General features: G+C 43.9%; 1 protein-coding gene across 1 annotated transcript; it reads left to right on the top strand.

Moving 5' to 3' along the window:
• Positions 1-586: 586 nt before the first annotated feature.
• On the top strand, positions 587-27,469 carry Rbsn (rabenosyn, RAB effector). Its single transcript, XM_051203306.1, has 12 exons — positions 587-799; positions 3,377-3,690; positions 8,462-8,602; positions 11,876-11,976; positions 12,814-12,859; positions 12,958-13,119; positions 15,435-15,676; positions 17,013-17,083; positions 20,544-20,630; positions 21,293-21,395; positions 23,183-23,287; positions 23,979-27,469. Exons 2-12 carry the CDS (start codon positions 3,546-3,548, stop codon positions 25,116-25,118), a joined length of 2,343 nt encoding a protein of 780 aa, XP_051059263.1. The 5' UTR covers positions 587-799; positions 3,377-3,545; the 3' UTR covers positions 25,119-27,469.
• Positions 27,470-27,770: the final 301 nt, after the last annotated feature.

Genomic DNA, 27,770 nt, shown 5'->3' with positions numbered 1-27,770 from the left:
GTCCCTGATACTCCTCCTCAACTTCTCTGTGGCTCTATCCCCATGTCTTTTTGTCTCCTAGGTGTGCTGAACATATCTTCACTCCCTCATATTCAGGAACTTAAAATTTTTGTTTTAAACAAGATTGTGTGTGTGTGTGTGTGTGTGTTTTGCCTGCATGTATGTCTGTGCATCATATTCGTGCAGTATCCACAGAGGCCAGAGAGGGCACCGGATATTATTCTGGAACTGGAATTACACAGTTGGTAGCAGACAAGTGCTTGCTCAAACCCTAGCTAGTCCTTTGGAAGAGCAGCCAGTACTGTTAATCACTGATCCATCCTCAAAATGTTTCAGGAACTTTTTAATGTCTCTGAATATAAAGTTAACGTTGCACCTACAGTGTTTAAGGGTGGGTGAAGGACAAGTTGCAGGTTTCCCAAATGCTAGATATTGCTAGGACCAGAGACAACTTCGCAGTTGCAAGGCTCCGCCTCCTCCTCCCGGGCCCGCCTCATTGAAATTGCGCCTGCGCGAAATTCCCTGCCTTCCAGTTCAACTCTGCTCTTTCCTGGTTAGCTCGACAACTCGGTTCTCGACCGCGGTGTGTCAGTCTGCCTTCCGGTTTCCCCCTGGTACGCCTGCCGAGCGCCGAGCCACCGATAGCGATGGCTGCCATGAGTCTCTGAGGAATCCCGGAGTCCCGGAGTCGCGGCCGGAGGTCGAGATTAGACTGCCGGCAGCGTTTCGGAAACCGCAGAGCCTGAGGGAGGGCGTCGGCCAGCTCGGAGCCGCCGCCAAGAACGCGGCGGTGGCTGAGGTGGGTGTGACTTGTGGTTTGAGGCGACGAGGCTGGGAGATGAGAGGCTCCGCGGCCGAGGCCGCGCGTCTCTGCCCCCGCCGTGTTGCGTGGCGCTAGCCGAGTCCCGGTCCTGCGGGTTTGCGTGGCCGTGCGAACCTCTGCGGTGCCGCTGGCAGGGTTCTTCTCGCCTTTCGGGATGCGAGGATTTGCATGACTGGGATTCTGATTGTCGCATCGTTTTCGGTGGATTGTGGTGGCGCATAATTAAGGGTCTCTCACTTCGTTCATTTGTGGAGCCCTATTATGCCGCTCTCCTGTGTGTGTGTATTTGTGTCAGACACTGTGCCAGACCTGGTGGTGATGGCGAAAATCACAGGCTCCCCTCACTGGCTGTGGTCTTGTATTATTTAGTCATTTCACATGTTGCAGGCCATGGCCCACCCCAAGGCAGCTGTTGTGAAGGCATCTTGGCTGCAGCCTGCCTTGAGTAAGGGGCGTTTCTCCGGGGTGAGATTTGAACTGCGAAGTGTGGCCAGGGTGGACGGAGGGGGGGGGGGGCGGGGCAGCTTCTGTTCAGATTGGGTGCAGGGGAGGAGGGGGAGGTGGTTATCCTCAGAGGATCCCGTCAGCCACTGCCTGGGGAGAGAACAGGTCGGACCTGGCGCTGACTGTTTCAGTGATGCCTCGGATGCATTTCTGGGTGGAGTCTGCATGTGTGTAGTCATCAGATTTATTTATTCATTTATTTTCCAGACAGGGTTTCATCGTGTAGGCACATCTGGTCTGGAGTTTGCCATGTAAACTAGGTTGGCATTGTTGTGCCTACAGGGTTTCCTCAAACTCCAAGGAAGTGACTCCCCACTGCAAAAGCAAAAGGTTTTTATTGCTAAGAACCGAACCGGCTGGGACCTCACCCTATCAGAATTCCTAGATTCAAGTGAGGTTCCTCCTGCCTCAGCCGTTCAAACTGCTGGAACTGCATGCACACATTGTACACATCACCACAATGCCCCATTCTTCTTTGTGTTGTTGTCATCAGTCTTCTCTTAATTAAAAAAAAAAAATTGTGTGTGTGGGGGGGCGGTGGGGGAGACATGCATGTCACTGGGTGTGTGGAAATCATAGGACAATTTTTAGAAATCAGTTCTCTTCCACTTTTATTTAGCATCTGATGATCAAACTCAGGCTTGGTGGCAAGTGCCTCTACACTGAGCCATCTCTCTGGCTCTTGACTTTTTCCCTCACTAGGTTTCCTTCCTCCTCCTCCTTCTTTCTTCTTCAAGACAGGGTTTCTCTGTGAAGCTTTGGAGCTTGTCTTGAAACTGGCTCTGTAGACCAGGCTGGCCTTGAACTAATAGAGATCTTCCTGCCTCTGCCTCCCAAGTGCTGGGATTAATTCAAGGCATGTGCCACCAACTTCCAGCTCCCTACTAGGTTCTTAATATTTTCTCTTTAAGGGAAGGTTGAAAGTTTTGTTTTGTTAGTTTACTTTTTGGTGTTTAACTTTTCTTTTGTAAATTATTCTTTTGTGTGCATTTGATGTGTATGGTTAGGTGTAGTATATGTTAGAGGTCAGAAGACAACCTTCTACTTTTTTTGATGTTCTGACAATTAAACTTTGAGCCTATACTTTACCATTGAGTTGTATACACTTTTACCCATCTTGCTAGTTCTTATTTTGGTTTCTTGAAACAGACTCTCATAGTGTAGCCCAGGCTGGCCTCCTGTCTCTCTCCCTCCATCCAGAGTGCTGATATTATAGTCATGAGGCACTACACTTAGCTTTGGGTGTTGCTAGAAGCACATGTTCCTAACAGGTATCCAGAGCTCAGTACATATCACGGTGGTGGTGGCACACACCTTTAATCCCAGCACTGGGGAGGTAGAGACAGGCACATCTCTGTGAATTGAGACCAGCCTGGTCTACAAGAGCTAGTTAGTTATAGGGCAGCCTCCAGAACCACAGAGAAACCCTGTCTCAAAAAACCAAAAAAAAAAAAAGCTCAGTATAGATAGTTGAATAAAAGTACTATTCATTGATAAGTATGTGACATATTTCTACCAGCAGTGACTAAAATGCATGGAAATGATGATGTTGGCCATGCTGATGGCTTAGGCCTGTAATTCCAGAAGTCTAAAAGAAGAGGGCAGCAAGTTCAGGGCCTACCTGGGTTTCAGAGTGAGTTCAAGACCAGCCCAGGCAATCTTAGCAAGACCTTGCCTTACAATAAGAACAACAAAAAGGCCTGAGGTGTACTTAGTGGTAGAGGACTTGCCTATCATATACTAGTTCTAGGATATATCCTTAATATTAAGAAAAATTCTTTCAAATAATGAGGTTGGACCATGAGGTGGGATCCTGATTGCTTCTTTGTAGGACTCTACTCACTTCATTGACTTATTAGTGTGTCCTATGCAGTTGTTCTCATATATTGGGTTTTGTCTTGGTCTAAGAACTTGAGAAACAGTTTTCACAAACGTGTACCAAACATTAACTTTGTTGTTACAAACTTGTACCTTTGTTGAACTATGGGAAGAACAAAGAAACCTTTTGTTTGCTGCTAATTTGCCTGAATTGGCTTTTGTTTTTCTTAGATTCCTCCTGCTAAAGAGAGGAAACCTCATCCAAGGCCACAATGTCACTTCCCAATTATCCCTGGGCTGCCTGCTGAAGCTAACACTGCCAGAATCCTGCTACCTTGGGAGGAATCAAGCTGACTTGACATGAGGTTCTTGCTTTCCTGGGCTTGAGAGAAGCACAACTATGGCTTCTCTTGATGACCCAGGGGAAGTAAGGGAAGGCTTCCTGTGCCCTTTGTGCCTGAAAGACCTTCAGTCTTTCTATCAACTTCAGTCACATTACGAAGAAGAACACTCAGAAGACCGTGATGTCAAAGGACAAATTAAAAGTAAGAGGCGAGGGTTTTGCTCAACCATCCTATGAAAGAGGCTTTACTTAATGTTCCCACTGTGTTATGATGCTGATAATAGTGATAATAGTAGCAAGCAGAAATCTAGTACTTATTGTGTGCTCTGCCTTTTTTTTTTTTTTTTTTTTTTTTTTTTTTTGAGACAGTGTCTTTCTATGTAATCCTGGCTGCCCTAGAACTCAGTATGTAGAACAGGCTGACCTCATAGAGATCTGTTGACTTCTGCCTTCTGACTGCTGGGGTTACAGGCATGTGCCACTAGGTCCAGCCCTTATTTATCTTATTTAATACACATGACAGCTGTGCTACTATGAATTCCATTTTGCTGGCTAGGTTACCAGATTAAGGGAGATTAGATAGCCTACCCAAAGTCATCCAAATGGAGTAAACCTGCCTTTAAGCCACTAAACATAACCACTGTGATCTGTTGTCTCTTACTAGATTGTTCAGATTATCTCACTCAGCCTGGAATGGTTTGGACAGGATGCTTGCTTATGCTTCGCTAGAAAAGCAGAGGCCCAATTGGGCAATGATGGTACAGTCCTTTAATCCCCAACACTTGGAGGCAGAGGCCAGCAGATCTCCATGAGTTCAAGGCCAGCCTAGTCTACAGAGTAAGTTCTAGTACAACCAATGCTACACAGAGAAACCTTGCACCTGTCTCCAAACAAAACAACAACAAAAACTGGAAGCCTGTTACTATTTGCCTGTTACTAATTTAAGCCTTTCCGCCATCCCTCCTTCTCTGGTTAGACTCTGCCTTTTGCAGCCCAGGAAAAGAAATGCAACAGTTCAAAGCAAAGCAAAACAACTCCCCCCCTTTTTTTTTCTTTTTTGTTTTTGAGACAGAATTTCTCTGTGTAGCCATGACTGTCCTGGGACTCCCTCTGTAGATAGGCTGACCTGGAACTCAGAGAACTCAGAGATTCACCTTCTTCTGCGAGTGCTGGAATTAAAGGAGAATGCCACTACTGCCTGGCTTTTTTTTTTTTAAGAGAAATCTTCAGATGTAATTTTGACTGTACCTAAAATTCTAACCTCCAAATAAGTCACTGCTCTTCTGGAGCTCACTTTCCTAATAAGCTAAGTGTCATATCCTACTTGGCAACATTTCTGGAGGCCACAAGAATCACAGAGTGTGGACTGGATTTATAGTCTGTACTGGGTGGAAAGAAGGACTGAACCACTAGATGGTGTTTCTAGTGGACTCTGTTCTCCAGACATGTGACTCCCAGACATGTGACTCACATGCTTCTCATAATCAAATATTTGTCCCTGGACTTTCTTACTCCATTTTTTCAGTTCATTTATTTAAAAAAAAAAAAAAAAAAAAGAGCCAGGTGATGGTGGTGAATGACTTTAGTCACAGTACCCCAGAGCTAGAGGCAGGTAGATCTCTGTGAGTTCAAGGCCAGCATGGTCTACATAGCTAGTTATAGGACAGCTAAGAATACACAGAGAAACCCTGTCTTGAAAAACAAACAAAAAATGCTGGGAATATGAACATAACATTAGCTACAACTTCCATACAAAAACATGATGAAGTCAGACATTTTCAGAATCCTCAGGGCTGTGATTGTCCAGGAAACTGCTGATGCTAGATGCTGAAGCAGAACCAGAAACTGCTAAAAGGAGTACAGGAAAGGGTGGTGCTTTGTAATGTTTGCAGTTTCTTTTGTACGCATTGTCATGTCATTTGACTTTCCCAGCAATCCTACTGGAGGAGGCTTGGTGTAATTATATAGGTAAGTGTGGTGTAAGAGTTGACCAGTAATGTTTCCAAAGCCACATAACAATTGGCTGAAATAGACCTGGAACCCAGATCTTCTGACCCATGGAAGTCCAGGGCAGTTTTTTTGTTTTGTTTTTTGGTTTTTCAAGACAGGATTTCTCAGTGTAGTTTTGTAGAGCAGGCTGGCCTCCAACTCACAGAGATCCACCTGCCTCTGCCTCCTGAAGCTGAGACTAAAGGTGTGGGCCCTTCCCTCCTCCCCCCTTTGCTCAGAACAGCTTTTTCTGCAGGGCATCTCTGATTATGAAAGACCCTCTCTCTGTTCTGGTCACAGCATGCTTTGCAACTTCCAGGGACGAAAGCAGGGAGGAGCTGCAAACCAAACCAGATTATCTAAGCTTCCCCTGACAACCTAAGGGCTTCAAAGAGCTTCCTATCTTTCCATACACCTTGCTACTCAGGACTAGATAGGGCAGACTGTAGAAAGCTTCGAGGTGTCCTTTTACTTTTTAAATTTTTATTATTTTCATTTTATGGCTATGAATGTTTTGCCTGTATATATGTTTATGCATTGCTTGTATGCCTAATTCTCATGGGGGCTAGATGAGAACACTGGATCCCCTGGAACTGGAGTTATAGACAGTTGTGAGCCCCCATGTAGATGCTGTGACTTGAACTCAGGTCCTCTGAAGTGCTGCAAATGCTTTTAACTGCTGAGACATCTCTGCAGCCCCTTACAGGAACTTACCTTTCTTCTTTCTTTCTTTCTTTCTTTCTTTCTTTCTTTCTTCCTTCCTTCCTTCCTTCCTTCCTTTCTTCCTTCTTCCCTCCTTCCCTTTCCTCCCTCCTCCCTCCCTTCTTCCCTCCCTCTTTCCTTTCTGTTTGTCTTTCTATCTTTCTGCCTTTCTGTCTGTCTTCCTGTCTTCTTGTCTTTTTGTTTTTTAAGACAGGGTTTCTCTGTGTAGCTTTGGAATATGTCCTAGAACTCTCTTTGTAGACCAGGTTGGCCTCAACTCAGAGATCTATCTGCCTGCCTCTGCCTCCCCAAATGCTGGGATTAAAGGTGAGCCACCACTGCCTGGTTCAGAAACTTTTCTAAAAGAGAAAAATGTCCAGACTGTTTAAGCAGTGTTAGAGATGGGAATCTAGGAAATATACATAGCATGAAAATGTTTTGTGGAAAGAATCTTATAAAGATCCTCTAGGATGGGTCTTCTGCAGAGTAGGGCATGACTCAGAGCACTTGCCCTGGCTTCCACACACAAAGAAAAAAGTCCTCTTGTTTTTTTCCTCCTATTTCTACCTCAAAAGAACCAACATTCTTTTAATATTAGAAATTATTTTGTTAGTTAAGATGAAATTCCTTTTTTAAAAAGAATGTTTCTGGTTTGAACTTTATTATATTTATTTAGTGTATGTATTTATGTATGTACACAAACAATGCCAGTATGTGGAGATCAGAGGACAACTTGTGATAGGGGTTCTCATCTTATACAACTTGGGTCCTAGAAATTGAACTTGGGCATTCATGTTTACCTGTAAGCATTATCTGCTGAGCCATCTGAAAGACCCCATGTTTGTTTGTTTGTTTGTTTCAGACAAAGTTTCTGATAGTATCCCAGACTAGCCTCAAACATAGTGGTAGATGTCCTTGTACTGATCCATCTGCCTCCACTTATAGATTCTTGGATTAATTACAGTATGTCTGACCATGCCCTGGTTGGGTAAAGTTTGTGGGTTGCAGGTCTCTGTGCTTTAGTAGTCCTAGTGCTGGAGAGGCAGAGGTGGGAATGTAGTTAGCTGCAGGTTAGAAGCTGACCTTTCAAGAAAACCAAAAGAAGTGAGAGAGAAAGTAGGAAAGGTTAACATAGAGTTTTTTTGAAAAGTCCCTTTAAAAGTATTTCATCTCTCCATTTGATCTGCTGATCCTTCAAATTTTTTTGATATTTATTTAATTTATTTTGAAATAAGGAATCTCTGTGTAGCTCTGGCTAACCTGGAACTCACTATGTAGACCAGGATGGCCTTGAACCCACAGAGATCTGCCTGCCTCTGCCTTCTGAGTGTTAGGACCAAAGGTATATACCATGCCTACAGGTGTTATATTTGTAAACAATAAGAACTGGAACACTAGGTATCAGGTTTCAAAGGTACTTATTTTGTTTTGGTCCAGAGCATGTGCCATGGTGCATATGTGGAGGTCAGAGGACAACTTATGGGAATAAGTTCTCTCCTACCATGTGGGTACTGGGGATCGATCACAAGCCTTCAGGTTTGGTGGCAAGTGCTTTTTACTTGCTGAGCTATCTCACTGGCCTCTTGGCAGTTCTAAACAGACAAGATTAATTCACCATTTCTGAAAAGTGGTCTGTAGGTTTGAATCCTGGCCCTGGTCTAGCTGAGGTTAAGCCCTTTTACAATAGGCAGAGGAAAAAGTGGTTGAAAATTGACTGTAGCTTCTGTTTTGTTTTCAAAGATGTATGGATTGGTTAACTGGGCCCCTTTGGAAGGGCTATATCTACTCTGAGAAGACTGCTAGGCAGTTTTCTGTTTTTGTTTGTTGTTGTTCCTTGTTTTTTTTTTTTTTTTTTTTTTTTTTTTTTTTTGCTTTTTGTTTTTCTTCCAAATTTGTTAAAAATGCCTGGACTGCTTTTTTTGCAGAGCATAGTTGTCTTGTTTGCAAAATAAAGAGGTGTGCTAGGCATAGTAGGACACATCTTTAATCTTAGCACTTGGGTGACAGAACTAGGTGGATCTTTGCTATTTAAAGGCAAGAGTGTTTTATGTAGTAAGTTTCAAGCTGGTCAGGGCTACATAGAGAGATCCTGTCTGAAACAAACAAAAATCTACCATCTTGGTTCCCTCACTGATTTTGATTTGGCTTAAACTCTTGTGGGGGTTGGTAATGAGGTATTTCTCTCACTATTTCTTTGGGGTTTCAAATATTCTGGTGCATTTTAAAATCAGGAAGATTTTTTTTTTTATATAATCTTGTGGTATTTGTTTCATTTCTTTAAGATCTTGTTCAGAAGGCGAGGAAAGCAAAGAACAAGTTGTTGAAACGTGAAGGGGATGATCGAGTGGAACCAGGGACCCAAGGATATGAATCATTCAGCTATGGAGGAGTTGATCCTTACATGTGGGAACCCCAGGAGCTTGGTAAGAAAATCCATTCATTCATTCAGTGCTTATGGGATATCCACCCTGTTTTAGGTAATTTTTTTTTTCAATCTTAAAATTATATTTCACAGTCACACACACATACTTTGATTATATTCCCCCTGAATTAATCATGTTCTGTAAAGAAACAGAACTGACAGAAGATGGTCCTGGTCGTTCACTGGCTGTCTCAAGTTAGTCTCTGTAGTCACAATCTGGTGCTACATCCTAGAGGATCCCTGGAGAGCTGCTGGTCTTCAGTCTGTGCTGGAATCCTGACAAATTGGGATTTAGTACCAGCTGCAGCAACAGGATAGATGAACTTGCCAATGAGAGAGGAGGGCAAGCACACTAAAAGCCAAGTTTCCTTCTTCCAGGCTTTCATGGGGGCTGTTACCAGAAGGTGTGGCCAAATTTAGGACAGATCTTGTTTCAAATAATGTAAGAAAATCCCTCACAGGAGTACCCAGCAGCTTGGATTTTAGTTGATTCAGATAGAGGCAAGTTGACAACCAGCATTAGTCATCACTTCCCTTTCTACCATCCTCTCTGCTCTCCCCCCATCTCCCAGTGAATCCCTTCTTCCCAACAAGTCACCCTCCTGCTTTCATTGTTTTAGAGCTGATTGAGAAAGCTTCAGTAAACCCTAAAGGTCAAGCATTGTATTGGCCTTATGTCTTCACAGGCAGAGAAATGGAATGGAATGAGCTGAGATCTTTTAAGTTTGGCAATGTGTTAAATGCTTTGTATGTGTGGCTTCCTTCCAGTGTCACTGTCCCTTATAGGAACCTGCTGAAGCTCAAACAGCTGCTAAACTCTAGCAGTAGAGTGATATTCTGGGTCTGTCTCATGAAGCCTAGCCACAGAGCCCATTGATAGATCTGTCTCCCTTCGGTTACCTTTTCTGATGTGTATAATTATGGTTTTATCTGCTTAGTTACTTTAAACTGGAATGTTGCTGAGGACAGAATCCGGGGCCTTGGCAAGTGCTATGTTATAGAGCTACACTCCCAGCTCAACTCTACTTTTTTTTTGAGATAGGGCCTTGCTATGTAGCTTTGGCTGTCCTGGAACTCACTCTGTAGATCAGGCTGGCTTTGAACTCGAGTTCTGCCTGCCTCTGCCTCCTGTAGTGTTTGCTACTATGCCACAGTTGATAAAAAGTCTAAAATTTCTTTTTATGATTATTCAGTCTTGTGACTATATAAAACAACTACCCCCAGAAGATCCAAACCATTGCATTAATATGTTTAGGATGACTTTTAATTTTTTTGTTTTTAAATTGAGACTTGTACTCACTATGTAGTTTTGACTGTCATGGAACTCTCTTTGTAGAACAGGATAACCTTGAACTCACAAAGATCTGCCTGCCTCTCAAATGCTGGTATTAATGGCATGCACCATCCTGTGCTAAATAGTGAATTATATGTATAGAAATTACATACCAGAAAAGCTGTTAACAAAAATGTGCCACATTTGCTGAGCTAGAATGTGTTTTATCTTACATATTCTGTAGCTGTGGATTGATAACAATCACTAATTTTGTTTGCCAGGATTTAATTTCAGTCAGAAGTTTGGTAAGAAAATTCATTTATTTGTTCTTTGATTCCATGTTTATTGAGCATCCATGTGCCTCACCCATGCTGAGTCTGTGCTCTTGACACAGGGCTACATACCCAACCCAATAAAGTACTTTCTGTCCATGAAGAAGATAAATAATGCTTCTTTCGGAGTAGTTTATTTTAGTTTTGTATTTAAAACCCTTGTGAGATAGCCTTCTCTGACCACTATAGCATTCAAGATCCTTGTGAGATAGCCTGCACTGACCACTACTACAGCATTTAAAACCCTTGTGAGATAGCCTGCACTGACCACTACAACACCCCCTCCCACCCACCCACACACAAAGCTTGCACACACACAAACATACTCACAAGGAAACTAAGGCCCTAAGAAAGGAAGGGATATTTATCAGGGTCACCGATTGCATCTTTATTCATACCACTGGGGAAGGTGGCATTAAATCCTAGAACTGTCCAGTTCAATAGCCACTGGCCAAATGTGGCTATTAAAATTTCAATAATGAATCAAACAAATGTAAGGGTCATTTCCTCTACTACACACACTTCAGCTGTGCAGTATCCCTGTGTGGTTAGTGGCCACCCTGTGAGTGTACACAAACATTTTTATCACTACAGGAGAAAATGGCTTTACAAATAATACTATTGTTACATGACTTTCCAGGGACCTGTAAAGGAAACATCTGTTCACTTTAAATAAGGAGGATACAGACAGAACAAAGAAAGCTCCCACCAGTCTAGTTTGGTGAGATAAATGAGTTTACAAGAACATGGGTGACTCATAGGCAGCTGTACCATTGAAAAGCTCCAGTCTCCTGTGTAACAAGCTACTGTTTTAATTGTTAAATTTTTTTTAAATTTTGTGTATGAGTATGTGCACATATGTATGCAGTTGTCTGGGGGGGCGGTGGTTCAAAAGAGGGTATAATATTACCTGGACCTGAAGTTATAGGTGGTTGTGAGCTATCTGACATGGGTGCTGAGAACTGAACTTGGATCCTGCAACAACACTATGTACTCTTACCTGCTGAACCCTCTTTCCAGCCCTAAGTTCCTATTTTATATGACTCCTAGTCTACATTAGAATTAATGCAAAACTGGATTCAGAGCACTAGCTCGTGTTGAAGTAGTAGTGTTGGCCATGAGTTCAGACCACATAAGGCACAGGTAAAACTAGGCTGATGAGATACCATGTTTACGTGTACTATGTCCTTGCTCTGATTAGGCGTTCTGCTGATATCAGCAAGCAGTGTCTAGCCATAGGAAGGATGATAGCCTGTTTTGCTACAGTCAAGCACACAGTGGCTTACTGCAAAATGGAGTTACTCTGGCCACAATTTAGAGGTCTACTTCCATTACAGACATATCAGCAATTATGAACTATGTGAAAGATAATTAGAAGCATAAAGGAGAAAATTCAGACAAATGAATTTAATACTTTATGATAATTTTTATTTTGATAAAAAACTATGTTGTACTAAGTCTCAAAATAGTAACTTGTCTAAGGTTACTTAGTATCTAGCAGAATTGAAATTTAAGCTGAGGCTAACTCTTCATCTGCTAAGCTTTGAGACCTTTACATTTTTGGTAAGGCTCTAAAATCCTGAAGTTTTTACTTGGTTTTCAATTCATTGAGGATCTAGAGAGGCTTCATGAGAATCATTAATAATTCATTTATCTTCTTCCCCTTTAGGTGCTGTGAGAAGCCATCTTTCTGACTTTAAAAAGCATCGTGCTGCAAGAATTGACCACTATGTTGTAGAAGTCAACAAATTAATAATCAGGTTGGAGAAGGTAAATTTTGTAGTTTTATTTTGCAAGTACAGATTTAGTAGGAATCTCAGTTTCTATAGTGTGTGTTATGTGAGTTATGTGTATCTGATTCTGAGAGAGCTACAGAGGACAGGCTGGACCTGAGCTGGCCTTCCCGAAATGAATAGCTCACACTGATAGACTTGCTATGTGCCCAACTCACCTCTTCTGCCTTTTACCTCCACTTACTGCTTCAAAACTTTTCATTCTGGGGTTGTCCCAGGCAGTCACTCAGTGGGGGCACAGAATGTAATGCCATTTGGTAGCAAACAAGCAGTGTCCAGCTCTGTGAGTACTCAGTCAGGGCTAGGGCTCGTATGTGTTGTGGGGGCATTTTGAGTAGCCTTTCTTGCCCCATAGAGCTATATTATGTCGCAGCACCTCCATGATTCGGTTGTATTCTGACCCTAGATAATCTTGCTATGTATCTGGATTGTGTGGGGGCATGTGGTAGCATTTGTAGGTATAGTCCCTTTTTCATTTTTGTGCTACCTCAGCAAGCACACTACCACCAAGTAAGTCCCAGACCAGGAAAGTTCTTATTGGAATGGAGTTTTGTAAGCAGAGGTGGAGCTTTTCGTTTGTTTCATCTGCCTGGTCCCAAATAATCACACCAATAAAGCTTTATAGGTGTGGAGGTTTCTTCTGGATATGAAACTAACATATAACTTGTGAGATTGTTTGGATAACTGGGGTTGGGGCTAACCAGTGAGCCTTGAGAAATGTAAACATGCATTGCCTGCTGGGTGTGAGTCGCAGAAATGTGGAGCATGTCCCTCAACTGGTTAACTCCATTTGTCTTTGTGTTTTCTTGTTTAGCTCACTGCATTTGACAGAACAAATACTGAGACTTCAAAGATTAGAGGTAAGTCCAGACCTTTGCTCACAATCATTCCATTTTGGCTTTCTCTTTGAGAACAACTTCAGAATGCTGAGCTGCTTTTTCCTTTTTTCCTTCCAAAGCAATAGAAAAGTCGGTGGTACCTTGGGTCAATGATCAGGATGTCCCTTTCTGTCCAGACTGTGGGAATAAGTTCAGCATCCGAAACCGCCGTCACCACTGCCGTCTCTGTGGGTCTATCATGTGCAAGAAATGTATGGAGCTCATTGGCCTGCCCTTGGCAAGTAGGTGATATGGTTGTGGGCCCTGGGCCCTGATGTCTTTTGGGACTAGTGAGTGTGCTCAGATCCTTTGAACCACTTGTTTAATTAATGATCCACAGAATCTTCTTTTGAGTTCATGAAGTGCACTATAGCCTAGATACTGTGCTAGGTGGGGCCCAAGGATATAGTGGTCTATATAGGCTGGTGAGCTTTTTCTTTTTTTCAGAAAGGGGTGTTGGAGCCCCTGTAACTGGAGTTACAGATGGTTGTAAGCCACTATATGAGTTCTAGGAATTGAACCTGGGTCCTCTGCAAGAGCAGCAAGCATTTTTAACCTATGATCCATCTTTCTAGCCCTGAGATTTTTTTTTTTGTTTGTTTGTTTGATGGTTTATTTGTTGTTTTTGATCTTCCCACTCCCCCAGACAGAGTTTGTCTTTAGCCATGGATATCCTAGAACTTGCTCTGTGGCCCAGACTAGCTTCTAACTCAGAGATTCACCTGCCTCTGCTTCCCAAGATCTGGGATTAAAATAATATGCCACCACCTCCACCCAGCCCTGAGATGTTTTTTTTTTTTTTTTTTTAAATAAAAATTCAGATGAGAACTATTTTAAGGCTTTGTGAACACAAATGGTCTCTTCCCTTTCTTCTTAGTTTAAAAAAAGAAAAAAAAGAGCAACATCTTAAAAACAATCTGGGTGTGTACACACTAGGGAGGCAGAATCAGAGAGTCACAGCATGGTTAATATCAGCCTGGACAAATATTGAAGCTTGGTCTCAAACTAAAACCAAACAAGGAAATGTAAAACAAGCTAGATGTATTGGCTTCTCAGCACATGGGAGGCTGAGGCTGAAAAAATTCCATAAGATTGAGCCTGGGCTACAGAGTGAGATGAACCTGTCTCAAAGCAAAAATAAAAAAGATTGAAAAATATACTTAGTTTAAGAGCTATTCCAAAACAAGGCAGAGGCTCATTTGGCTTACAAGTGGTTATTTGTACATTTCTAGTCTGTAAGGCATTTCCTGTTTTCCCAAGGAAATCTAATAAGGGAGATAGAGATCCACACACAATTGCATCATAAAGGAGAGGCTGAGCTGTTTTTTGTCAGCTTTGCAGGTGAGGTTTTGGGAAGAGGATTTGAAGAATGAACAGTGGTTCTGTTTCTCTCCTTAATGATAAAATGTCATACAGAAAGACTAATGGCATGTAAGAAATGCTAAGTGCCATGGAGGCTCCAGGGAAAGGAAGCATGGAGAAGTGGACTCCACATGTAATGTCAGAAGTACTTTGAAAGAGAATGGGGTTGTTAACACTCTAGGCAGAGTCAGAAACATCAAGGGATTCTGGCACTCAGTCCCTAGGGAGCTGAGCTAAGTAGGTGAGCGGGGAGATTTGCTATGGGAAGTGTACAGTTGTGGATGAGACCTGGGAACAAAGATGTAAAAGTACAAGTGGACCAGATGCGCCAGTACTTTGCAGCTACTTTGCAGATCAGCTGCTTAGACACTGCTGCGGGAGGGCTGAGGTGCAGCTTAGAGAAGGAGCACCAGTCTAGCATGGTCAAGGCTCTGGGTTCCATCCCCAGGACAGATTAGCAACACCAGAGTTCTGCTGTTTGTACATACTTGGATATGAGACTTATGGACAACATGGGGGTGAAGTCACTTTTGTTCTGCCTAGTTCTTGTGTCTGCTTACTTTTCTAAAAGGACCCATCTCCTTTTAGGACACTGCTAACCTTTCTGTTCTTGGGCTTTTTACCAGGGCAGATGCTATCAGGTGTCCTTGATGGCTGTGTTAGGGCTATGAATATAAGACACAGTTTCTAACCAATAGTTGCAGATTCCCAGGGTGGCTCTGTACACACATACAGCAGTTGGACAGGAAAACTGAGTGTGCTTCAAATGGGTAATGGGAAATGATATGAAGGGCAGATTTTTGCTTGTGGGAACCTAGGAGGGCTTCCTAGAGGGTATGTATCTGAGCTAAGCTTGGAAAGGGTTAGCACCAGATGTTAGGGACTGGTGGGAGGACTACAGAGGGAAGTCTCTGGAGAATGTAGATTATGTGGAAAAGTGGGACAAACAGAGGAAGTTAGGGTTAGTATTAGAAGCCCCAAAGACAGGTCACTACAGGCTGTTTGGACCTAATCTGCTTGGCAATAGCATCCTTTTCCCAACCCCTGTGGCAGAGGAATAGGTCCTTCTTGTCCAGAGGCGAGGCCTGCTCTTACTGTTTCCCAAGTCACATGTGTGGCCTGAGTACTGCAGTTGCAGGTGGTGGGATAAAGGGCTGCTGAGGGGTCACTGCTGCCTGTCTGTTATGGTTTATAGATAAGCTCACCAGTGCCAGCAAGGACTCTCTGAGCACCCATACCAGCCCCAGCCAGTCACCTAACAGTGTCCATGGCTCCCGCCGGGGCAGCATCAGTAGCATGAGCAGTGTCAGCTCAGTCCTGGACGAGAAGGATGATGACCGCATTCGCTGCTGCACACACTGCAAGGACAAGCTGCTCAAGAGAGAGCAGCAGATGGACGAGAAGGAGCACACACCTGACATCGTGAAGCTCTACGAGGTGATGCATGCCAGGCAGATTCGGCTGTTTGCTGTACACCTTCCTGCAGATTCCAGAGAGTGCTCTGGGAAGTTGTTCCCTTGAATTAGTTTTAGCTCCTGCCCGAGGGCCATGGTATGATTTCCCACCTAGGGCCCTGGGAGAGTCATAGAGTCATCCTGGGTATGTGGTAGCAAACTCGTTTTCCTACCTTGGGAAGGAGGCCTTCCCAAGTGGGGAAGGATGGTTGTCTGTGATGACCAGGTTCAGTGGAAAAACAGAAGCTGAAGGTATAGTGAACTGTGGACTGCAAGGTCCTGGGAACTCTACTTGGAAGTTTTGGTCTTTACCAGTTTGAGCTGTTGTGTGTTCCTGTCTATTCGCTGAGAGTCTCTTCTGAGTCTCAAATGTCTTAGTCTTCATTGCCTCCAGTGACCCTAGAGCACCTAAGTGGAGGCACACTGAGAGGAAGGAAAGGTAGACCTCTTGCTGTAGGTTTCATTTCCAGTGCACATCTAAAATCAGTTGGTGTGCAAGAGGAAATAGAAAATGTAAAGAATATCTGGACTGGGCATGGTGGATCTCTGAGTTTTACAGCCTGTTTACATAGCAAGCTCCAGGCCAGTCAGGGCTGCATAGAGCCTATTTAAAACAAAAATAAACAAACAAAAGGAAAAGAAAAGAAATCCGGGAATGAGGCAAGATCAGCCTCTTAATGACCAAGTGAGACCTGTGGACTGAGACAGGTGGGGAAGTGAAGGACACTGGGAGTGGGGACCAGCCTGGGCAGAGGAAGTTACTTGAGCAAAACTCTGAGCCAAGGAAGTATGTTCTCAGTGAGCACTGAATGGCCACTAAACATCTCTGCAGGTCATGATGGCTGCTTATATTCCACCATATAAATACTGACATTGCCAGAGGTGGTGTGAAACCAGTGCTGAACAGCTGCCCTCCATCCTGTATGGAGTCCTCACACTGGTGTCTCTTTTTAGTAACTAGTCATTTTCCTTACTTTCCTGAGGGGAGTCCTGGCAGTGCCATGTGCTGATAGCCTGCTATTAGCTGGCATCACCTGGCCAAGAACACAGTGACTGATTCCTCTTCCTTCTTGAGACACTTTGTGCTCTGAAGGCTGCCTCAAAAACATCTGGTCCAAAGGTCCACCCCTGTGTTCTTTCCTTCCTGCAAGATTTTCTGCTTAGAAAATAGGTCTATCCATAAGGAAACTAACAACAACAAGACAAAAAAACCTAGTATTTTAAAGGGGGACTTTTATTTATTTCTCTAGTGTAGGTTGGCATGTAGGTGAGAGTTTCTGTCTTCAGTGTAGCACTCACCTCTTCTCTTTTGTTCTTAGAAACTACGACTATGCATGGTGAAAGTTGACCAGAAAGCTCCCGAATACATCAGGATGGCAGCATCTTTAAAGTAAGCTTTCCCCTGTTTTTCTGACTGATTGGTCACTATGATCTGGCTGGTGAGGCCGATTCTTCACTAGACGAAAATGAAGATAGAAATCTTTTTATTTGTTTTCTGTCCCCCCCCCCCCCTTGGTGCTAAGAATGAAACCTAGCCTTGTATATGCTTAGCACATGCTCTACCACTGTTAAACACCTGCCCAAAAAAAAAAAAAAAAAATAGAATTCCCCCTCCCCCAGATTTTAGGAAATTAATGTTAATAAATCCATTAGTATGTATGTATTTGCTTCCAGATTGCCTTTTAAACTCCCAACCCCCAGCCTCTTACCTCTGGGAGCACTTAAAGCTGTAAATCTTAACTCTGACGTTTCACAATTATACATTGGTAGTCATAAGTTTTTGTCACGTGAGTTTTAAAAATACATATAACCGTCCATGTTCATGTGTCAGGGCCGTTTTGATGAAGCAGGTTTGGGAGGGGCCTCAGACCCGATGTGCCACTGCTCCGTGTAGGACTTGGAAGCAGGTGAGGAAGGGAAGACCATCTTGTGCCCAGCTTGCCAAGGTGCCTCTTAACAGTGCACTGTAGTGTCCGGCTTATAACAGGCATTTTGTTTTGAGCATAAATGGGTACACAGCAGCACAGAGCAAATGTAACCTATCTTAGGTTTTCTTTTCTAAAATTAAGATGTGGTTCACATACTTTTAGTGTACAGTTAAGTGATGTTTATGACAGTATAGTCACAGGGTCGTTCAATTGTCACTGCCATCTTAACTGAAAACATTTTTATCACTCTGCTGAGTAACCTCATACCAGTAAGCTACTTGCCCTCTTCCTGGCAGTCACTGGTCTTCCTGAATTTGTCACGATGTGATATTCCATTATAAAGGGAATCATATGACCATTTGTGTCTCGCTACTTCTATGTACATCAGTGTTTTCAACATTCACCCATGTTGTAGCATGCACTATATTACTGTCCGTGTACTAAAATGTTGTAGATTTATTTATGAAATGTGTTTATTTATTTGTCAGTTGATGTTTATTTGTGTCCCCTCCTTCCTCCTACTTTTAACTGTTGTGGATAACACAGTTTTTCTTTGTTTGTTTTTGAGACAAGTTCTTATGTAGTGCAGGCTGGTCTTAAACTCATTCTGTAGTTGAAACTGGCTTTGATCTTTTGTTCTTCCTGTCTTTACATCTATGTACTGGGACTACATAACATATGTCAACATGTCTGACCAAGAATACTGCACCTTTCATAACTGTATGTCTGTATATGTGAACCTATGTAGATAGTAGTATAACTTATGCTGGGTTTTGTGGTAACTCTGCATTTAACTGCAAAATTATGTCCCAAAGAACTATGTGGATATTATGTTTGTCTTTGCACTTTATAATTTTGTTTCTCCACAGCCTGGCTAACACTTGTGGCTACCTGTTTCTTACCTGTTTATTTAGTGTGTGGTACATCTGTGTATGGTGTGTGTGTGTGTGTGTGTGTGTGTGTGAGCACTCTTGTGTATGAGTCTAGGTTCGTGTATCCATGGCTAGTGCTGCCTCTGAACATTCTGTGATTTTCCCTGGCCAGTGGGGACAGCCATTGCTGAGCACATTTCCAAATGGTTAACTCTCAATTCTCCCTCAGGGACTGGCTTTCCTGGGTCTTATGTTACTTCATCCACTGAGCAGATGCTTCATGAGTGAGCACTAGTTCTGTGCCACACACTGTTCCCCTCGGATCTGTGACTGAGGCAGTGAACAGAGATGATGGTGCCTTTCCCATCATCAAGGGAGCAAGTATTGCATGGGTTAATTCTAGCCGCGACAGTGTTCTGGGGGAGGAAAATTGATGTGATGGAGTCTGAGGAAGTGGGTTCAGGCCTCAGCTCTTACATTTTCTATGAGACACCAAGATGGAGCCTTAGTCTAGTTACTTAGGAGGCTGAGAAATGAACCCTGGAGCTGAGGTGTTCAGCATAGGAAGGTTCTGCTTTTAAAAAGAACAAAATCCAGAGGTTTTCTGTGTAGCTCTAGCTGTCCTGAAACTCGAATTGTAGACCAGGCTGGCCTTGAACTCCAGAGATCTGCCTGCCCCAGCCTCCTGAGTGCTGGGGTTAAAGGCATGTGCCACTGATACCGGCTGACACAGCCTGCTTTCTTACTTCTTTTTTTTTTTTTTTAATTTTGTGACGAAAAGACGATGAAGCCACTGTATTGAATCCCCTGATGATAGAACACTCCCATAGTTTACCATTTCTGGCTGGAAATACATGGTAAATTTTAATGCTTACTTAAGTTGCAGCTGCCTCCCATAAAGAGTTGAGTGAGGCTTGTTACAACTGAGAAAGCTGCTGAGCTGTTCTCATGATCCAAAAGTTCATAAGAAAAGCCACAATCTTGGCACTTGGATGTAGCAGTCTGGCAAGCTTGAGTGACAAGCTTGCAAATGAATATTTTTTTTTTTAATTTCTTTAACTTTATTTTATGTGCATTGGTGTGAAGATGGAGTAACAGACAATTTTGAGTTGCCATGTGGTTGCTGGGAATTGAACTCAGGACTTCTGGAAAAGCAGCCAGTGCTCTGAACCGCTGAGCCATCTCTCCAGCCCCTTGCAAATGAATAATTATAACACTAAAGATGTTGCTGCTGTCCTAAGTTATGTCACTTGTGGTCTTTTCTGATATCCTGTCACCACCCTGGACAGTTAGTCTCATTCTGTTAGACTTGGAATCTGGGTGCTTTTCTCCTGTGTGGAGCGGTTGTTTGTGAGAGTCTGTTGGGCAGTTGACATAGCTCAGGGCATTCCTGTTCACTGTATAGTCACTCCTCTTCTTAAACAGTAGACATAGCTCAGGGCATCCCTGTTCACTGTATAGTCACTCCTCTTCTTAAACAGTAGCTGCGAGTGAAAAGCCAAGTGACTTCCAGCTTTCGTGTAGTTTCATTAGCTCATTAATTAAGTCACTTTATATCTCCTATAAGATAAAGTGAGAGATTGTTTAAGAAAAAGGAGTCAGAGTGAACTCAGCTGCATTTGTTTTGTTGATGAACCTAAGAGCTGGTCTTTGGGAGCTGGAGTGATGGCTCAGCAGTTACTGTGCTCTTCCAGAGCACTACTAGAGTTAGGTTCCTAGCACCTGCGTCAGGCTTCTTGTAACCTCACAACCTCCTGTAACTCCAGCTCTAGGGGATCTGACCCTTCTGGCTCCCACATACACAAACCTAAAAATAATAAAATAAACCTTAAAAAAATAAATAAATAAAAGGGGTGGTCCTCAGAGGCCTGGTCAGTGACCTGTCCCTAAGATGTCTGCAAAGGGAAATGGCTTCTGCTTGATTACAGCATCCCAAGGAATTAGTGCATCAGCCCCATGACTCTAAAATGCCTTAGAATTAGCCACCTGTGTCTGAGGATTTAAACAACTTGCTCTCTAGTTAGCACCATGATTTATGATTTCTCCTTAGTGCTGGGGAGACGACCTACAGTCTGGAGCATGCCAATGACCTTCGAGTGGAAGTGCAGAAGGTGTACGAACTAATAGACACTTTAAGGTAAAGTTTGCTAGATCATGTTTCTGCTGCTGCATAAGGGGAAGAAGATGGCGTTTTGATGAAACAGTGAGTGTTAGGGAGCAGCCTTGGGCTTGTCTAGATTCCTAGTGACAGTGGAAACAGTGGAGGAGCTTTGTCATCTGCTGTAGCTCTGGAACTCTGGTTAAGGATTTGGAGTGCCTACGGGTGGGGAGTAGGTCAGTAATAGAGTACTCTCCTAGCATGTGCATTGTCCTAGGTTCAGTCCCTAGCATGCCAGGGACTAGAGAAAAAGATTTCTGATGTTCATTAGTAATAAATAAGAGCTAGCTGCTGTACTACCTGTGTACCTGTCCCCATGGAATAGATCAAGGTTAGCACTTCCATTTTATAGGAGAGAGGCTTTGATAGAAACCCAGGTTCTTTGTGTGGCTCCGCTCTTGAATATTTTAAGAATGACAGCAAGGCTTTCCTGTGTTGCTACTTCTGTGACCAAGCATTCATCATTCATCTGTGCAAGAGAGTAGCCAGAGGGTAAGGAATGGGCCTTGCTATGAGGGACACTTCACTTTCTTCTGTGTTCTTCCACATTCTTATGGTACGAAAGCCTGGAAGCTCCAGAGACTTCACTCTGTTGCTGAGGCTGGCGGCACCATGGCATTGACTCGTTTATTCCAATATAGTAAGAAGATCTTAACCTTGGGCTTGAACCAGGACCCTTCACCACATCCAAACACTTTGCGGCTACAGAGAATGATCAGATATTCAGCTACACTATTTGTGCAGGTAAAGCCATGCTGGGGTGACATAAGTGTGTGGCTTGCTTGTTTTTTGTTGGTACATTTATTATTCCTTAAAATCATGAATGCCACATATGGAGACAAAGATAAAACCTGAGTAAAAGTAAAGGTACTTTTTAAAAATTATTAAACGGTTATTGTGGTTATAACCACCCCCATTATCCACTCTCATCTCCCTCCATTCCTGCTGACTTCATCCTAGCTAGTCTCCCTCTTACTTCATGTTGTCTGTCTGTCTGTCTGTCCATCCGTCCGTCTATCTATCTAGTGTGTGAATGTATGTGTGTATAGGTCTAGTGTTGTTTTGTGTTTTAGATTTTCTTTTGGATTGTGTATATGTGTGTCTGCATGTGGGTTGATGTACATGTGAATGCAAGTGCTGCAGAGTCCAGAGGGGGCATTGGATCCCCTGGATCCGGAGTTAACAGGCAGTTGGAGTAACTGATGTTGGACCTAGGAACCAAATTCAGGTCCTCTTCGCTCCTGAGCCATCTCTGTAGCCCCAGGTCTTGTGTTCAAAATAGCTTTTAATCCTATGTCTCCAATACAATTATTCTTCATTCTGTTATGTTCTTAATTCTATTCTTTTATTTACATTTTATATGTGATATTTATAATTAGTTCATTGCATTAGTTTTCACATTGCTGTGATAAAATAAACTTAAGGAAAACTTTATTTGGGTCACAGTTTGAAATCTGTCAAGGTGGGGTGGCCATGGTGGCAGGAGCTTGAAGCAACTGGTCGCTTTGTATCTGAGTCAGGAAACAGAGACAGATGAATGCTATTGCTCAGCTAGCTCTTTCTTTTTATTCAGTCTGGGAGCCCAGCTCATAGAAGAGTGCCACCCACACCGGACAGGGTCTTCCCACCTCCAACTGTTTTTGGAAAGACCTTTATGGACACACACAAAGGTGTGTTTCAATTCTAAACCCATCCAAGTTGATAAGGAAGATCTGCCCTTGCATTCATACCTACAGATTTGTATCATTTCCATCACCGAATCTTCTGTGCTTTGTTGACCACAGAATATTACTTTGACTCTGTCTGTTCTCCTTTGTTGAGTCATTTCATTTTAGTTGGGGAGTTGATGAATTTTAAGTTTTTGCTATTAGGGGTAAGTCATGTTTTTTCCTCAGTGACTCTTTCTGGGTCATTAGCTAATTGTTCAAGAGCAGGCTAAACCTAGGTGACTAGATTTGAGTTGCATTTTTCTACCTCTGATGTCCCCTGCATTGTTGGAGTCCCTAGATGACTTGGTTGAAAGAGCTCTAAGATGACTCCTCCATCTGGCAGTGGTTTCCTGCCCAGATCATGTGAGGAAGGCTAGGAGTCCTAGAACTTTCATGAGTTTCCTGAGTTTTGTCAGTTTCTTGAAGTTCCATGACTTTAAGCCTCCGGCTTAAAAGTCCTCCAGGAGGGAATATTTCTATTGGCAGAATGTAGTTACATAGCAAGGGATCAACAACAAATTACTAAAACATGATATACTAGAGAGTATGAAGTACTGGGGAGAGATCTGAGGGTGGTAATTAAGCACAAAGGGTGGCAGGGAGTGCTGGAGTCTAGATGGCTATAGGTAGATGGGGTCAGGGCACAGCCTCAGGGAAGATACCTGAAGATCTGCTGTGACCGTCTCATAAGGAAAAGTCAGTCCTTCCTATCAGTGAGTGGAGTGGCTTAGCTTAAGTGTATAATGCTTAAGGCCCAGCCCCTGTCACCCCCCTTACCCCCAAAACTGCTTAAGTGTAAAATTGTCTGTTACTGTCCTACAGGAAAAGTTACTGGGTTTAATGTCACTGCCAACCAAAGAACAGTTTGAAGAACTGAAAAGGAAAAGGAAGCAGGACTTGGAACAGAAGAGGACCATGGAAAGACAGGTGCATGGCACTCAGACACCCAGTAGCTATTGTCTCCCTGCTTTCATACCCCACCCCTCTGCTGCTGAGTCTTTCTCAAGCTGGCTTCTGTTATGGCCTTAGAATAATAGTTGTTTTTCCTGATGATGCTCTCCTGCCTAGACCACCACAGGGAATGACAATTTTCCCTTTGGTAGGCTTGCAGGCAAGTTCTAGAAGACCTTGGAATGTGCACTGTTAAACAGAAAACAGCAGGTGTGGTGGTACATGCCTGGATTCCAGACTAGCCTGGGCTGCATAGTAAGGCCATGTCATTTATTAAAAAAAAAAAAAAAAAGATAGTGCTGTTTCATAGTTTGGTGATAGAATGCTTGCTTAGCATGCTTGAGGCCCGGGGTTCTATCCCCAGCACCATAAAAAACAAAATGAAAACATAAAACAATGTGTTCTTTAGTATCATCTGAAATGCTTGCTTTATGTAGATAAGGGTGGCAGTCTTTGAAAGTTTAAGTGTACAACCAGTGAAACTAAGTTTGAAAAAAACGTCTGGAATTAGGTTTTATTTTTAAAAATCTAAGCCTGCCCTTCTGTGACTACCTTGTTTCAGCAGTTGAATTATCTTAGTGTTGTGGGAACCATGGAAGGTGGCAGACAGGAAGGATTGCTGGCCTGGTGACCATGGTGACCCTGGTGGTGTGTGCTATCTCTGCAGGCTGTTCTGGAGGCCCGGAGGAAGCTGGAGGAAAAGCAGAGTGGTCTTGCAGCCAATGGGGAAGCGAGGTGTCTCACAGGCATCCCTGCTCCCTTGCGAAAAGCTGAGGGCTGGCTTCCCCTGTCCGAAGGTCAGGGACAGAGTGAAGACCCTGACCCTCTCCTCCAGCAAATCTACAACATCATGTCCTTCATCAGGCAGGCCAAGGCTGCAGGCCGCACGGATGAGGTGCGCACACTTCAGGAGAACTTGAGGCAGCTGCAGGATGAGTATGATCAGCAGCAAACTGAGAAGGCCATTGAGCTGTCCCGGAGGCAGGCTGAGGAGGAGGAGCTGCAGCGAGAGCAGCTGCAGATGCTCCGCAGGCGGGAACTGCAGCGAGAACAGGAGCAGTTCCTGGCGGCATCCCTGCACACACGGACTCGTGCTCTAGATCTCCGAGAAGTCATACCCTTCCAGTTGGAGTCCAGCCGAGGGCCTCACAGTGATCTTGCCCGTGTCTTGGATCAGGACTCCTCACCAGTTCAGGGCAGCACTGCTGCTGATACCGTGTCACCTGGTTCAGCTCTGGCACCCATCCACTTGTGGTCTGGGCCCCCAGCCCATGACCAGGAATTACTCCTCCAGAACACCATGTCACAACAAAGTGGTAAGATCTCTCTCAACCCGTTTGATGAAGAAGACCTCTCCAGCCCTGCAGAGGGTACTGCCAGCCCTGCTGCTGCAGATTCTTTCCTGGGCTCTTCAGCTCCCGTCACCAAAGAATACAATCCTTTTGAGGAAGATGCTGAGGAAGAGGAAGCAGGAGAGTTGGGAACAGGGAATCCCTTCACTGACCCAAATAGTCCATCACCCAACCCCTTTGATGAGGATGACCATCCCAGGCCTGCCAGCCCACCTGCCCCTGGAAACCCTTTTGAGGAGTGCCCCTGCATCAACCCCTTCGAGGTGGACAGTGACAGTGGCACAGAGGCTGAGGAGCACATTGAGGAGGAGCTGCTCCTGCAGCAGATTGACAACATCAAGGCTTACATCTTTGATGCCAAGCAATGTGGTCGAATGGATGAGGTTGAGGTGCTGACAGAGAACCTTCGGGAGCTGAAGTGTACCCTGGCTAAGCAGAAGGGGGGCCCTAACTGACAGCAGTGGGCAGGGACTGGGCAGCAGGGTACCAAGGGGGAGGAGGAGATAGGTGGCCATCTGGATGCACACAGTGAGGGGTGGGAACAATAGTCTCTTGCTGTGCACTTTGAGGCGTTTCCACTATAGTTGAACAAGAACAGAAAACAAATAGGCATTCATTTGCTAGTTTTTCTGTATTATTATTATTTTTTAACAGAGTGTTCCCTTTTCAGGGGACGTTACCATTTTATTTCTGAGATACAGCTCAGTGCATCTCTGTTGGGCCAAGGCAGAATGCCTGCTGGGCACCTCTTGGTCCGTTTCATGCTGACTATTCTTGGTCTTGATGCAGTATTATAGGTCAGCCCTTCACGGGCCTCTTCCTGTAGCCAAGACAGGTAGGGACTCTAGCAGAAGTCTCTCAGTTTGACTGCTCCTTTCACCACCTCCCTTCTTGGGCTGTCTCCTGGACACTTAGGGAGATGGCTGCTCTGAAGGGAAGTCCGGACCAGGGGGCCTAGTGCCTCTTTTATGAATGGCGGGGATGTTGCCAGTGTTGTCCCCTCCCAGTTAAAGGAAGTAAAGTTTCCAAGTGTAGGGGTGTCAGTGTGAGCTTGATGATGAGATAGGAGTGACCAGCTTTTTGGTGGATGTTATGGTTTGGCAGAATGGCCACTCTCTAGGTCACATTGAAGGGCCTGTGGTATGGAGTATCAGCAGCAGATGGAGTACTTCTGAATCAGGAGATAAATTCCAGTAACTTCAAAGACTCTCCAGTCAGGGTTCTTCACTGTGATTCATCCATACCTGGGAAACTAATGGTGTTTTCTTTCTCCTTTGAGTACTGAGAAAGAGAAATATTTGATACACAGTCTCAGATCATTCCATAGTCCTGAAGTACTTGAACTCTGATTGGGACAGAAAGGGAAATTATGTAGCTTAGTGCTTTGGTTTACAGGAACAGATGGCTTGACAGATGACATTGTGAGATCTTAGTGTGCTGAGCTCTGTGTAGTCTCTTCAGAGATGCTCTTTAGTTAATGGACAATAACTGACCACTAGTCACTTTACCCCTGAGCCATAGTTTCTGTTGGTTATTGGTGTAGGCTGAAATTCTTTTGTCACATTCTGGTGAAGATCTATCTTGGTGGTAAGATTGGCATCTAGTGCAAAGAACTCTATTTTGGCAGCTGTTCATTAGTACCTGTTGGGGTTTGATTGGGTAGAAAGTCCCGTTTGGGGCTGTGGGGAGGGTTGGAGAAGGAGGGTAATGGAGAAGAACTCTTTGGGTTCTGTCAGCAGATGTTTACTGAACTATGAGTGTATTACCGCTAGTCAGTTGCTAGCTCTGGTGGTGTCTTGGGTTGTTCTGGGAGGTGGGCATCCTGGCATCCTGGGCAAGCCTCTTCCCTTGCTAAGGCCCTGGCTCTAGATGCTGTTGCCCTTGGGTTCCAGACATGGCCAGCATATCCCCCCTGCTTGGACTGCCTTTTGTCTGAAGGAAGAAGAGGCAGCTCTCTACACAGAATGAAGCTAAATACTGGTCCCCACAGCCACTTTTCCTGACATAGATCATGTGTTCAGGGTGGTATGGCTGTAGACATTGCTTTTCTTAATTAACTGGTGACTCACTAAATATACTCCTTTCCTGAACTCACCTCCAGGTAGCAGTCTGTGACTGAGATCATGGAGAAAGCAGATGCTTCTAACAACTATCTCAATTCACTGAATATTAAACCAAGTAAACAGACCCCAGAGGTTTCACTGAGTTTCTCATTGAATTCCTCTTTGACCATACTCTGTAAGTAGGATATGACGGAGATTTGTCTACCCTTTGGCTGTATTACTTCCTACAATTTATGTAGGCCAACCATATGTAGGTATGGTTTGCAGAGGGGTTTGGCCTGTGAATGTAACTACACAGTGTACCTTGTGTGAATACCTGATGATTCCAGAGGTGCTTCAAGGGAAACAGCTCCACCTGCTCAATGAAGGAGCGCTTCCTTGATAGGAAGTTGGCAGGTCCCATAGATGGAGGTCACATTCATCTGTGGAAGGGCTTCTGACTTTGTCCCCTTCTAACACACTGCACTTACTGCTCATCATGTCTTTGTTATCAGATGCTAAACCGTCGTCCTTTTAAGTCATCATGAGCCATGTGACATAGCTAGGCCATTTAATTCAAATTGAGAAGTTGGTCTCTGTACTAGGTTAGACTGGAGGAACAGGTATGTTGATAATAATGGTGGCTGTCAGCTTGATGGTCATCATTGATGCGCATGCACTACACTGGGGCCTTGTATCAGAGGCTTCTATTAAAAAAGTAAAATAACATGTATGTGTTTTATTAAAAAATAACACGTTTGTGGTTGGGTGTGTGTGTTCTTAAAACGTCCCTCCATCCCCTGTAGTGATATATTATTTATGATTTATTAAAGCTTGGCTGAGGGTCAGATAAGCAAAGCAGCCTGCCACTACCTCTTACCTCTACTTCAGGCTATCCTTTCCTCAGCGTGGCTGGAGAATAAAACTCTGAGAATGACTTTGTTTCTTCCTTTTATACCTCTCAAATCCTGGGATTACGTGTGTGATATCGTCTCTTTTCCTGCTGTTCCCAAGGGGCAGACAGGACATTTCCCGTCTCCCTCTCCTCTTCTGACTTTTCTTTGT

Source organism: Phodopus roborovskii, unplaced genomic scaffold (genome assembly GCF_943737965.1).
Source record: "Phodopus roborovskii unplaced genomic scaffold, PHOROB, whole genome shotgun sequence".
Taxonomy (NCBI): Eukaryota; Metazoa; Chordata; class Mammalia; order Rodentia; family Cricetidae; genus Phodopus; species Phodopus roborovskii.
The sequence above is the reverse complement of the archived record's forward strand: the minus strand, read 5'-3'. Positions and strand labels throughout refer to the sequence as shown.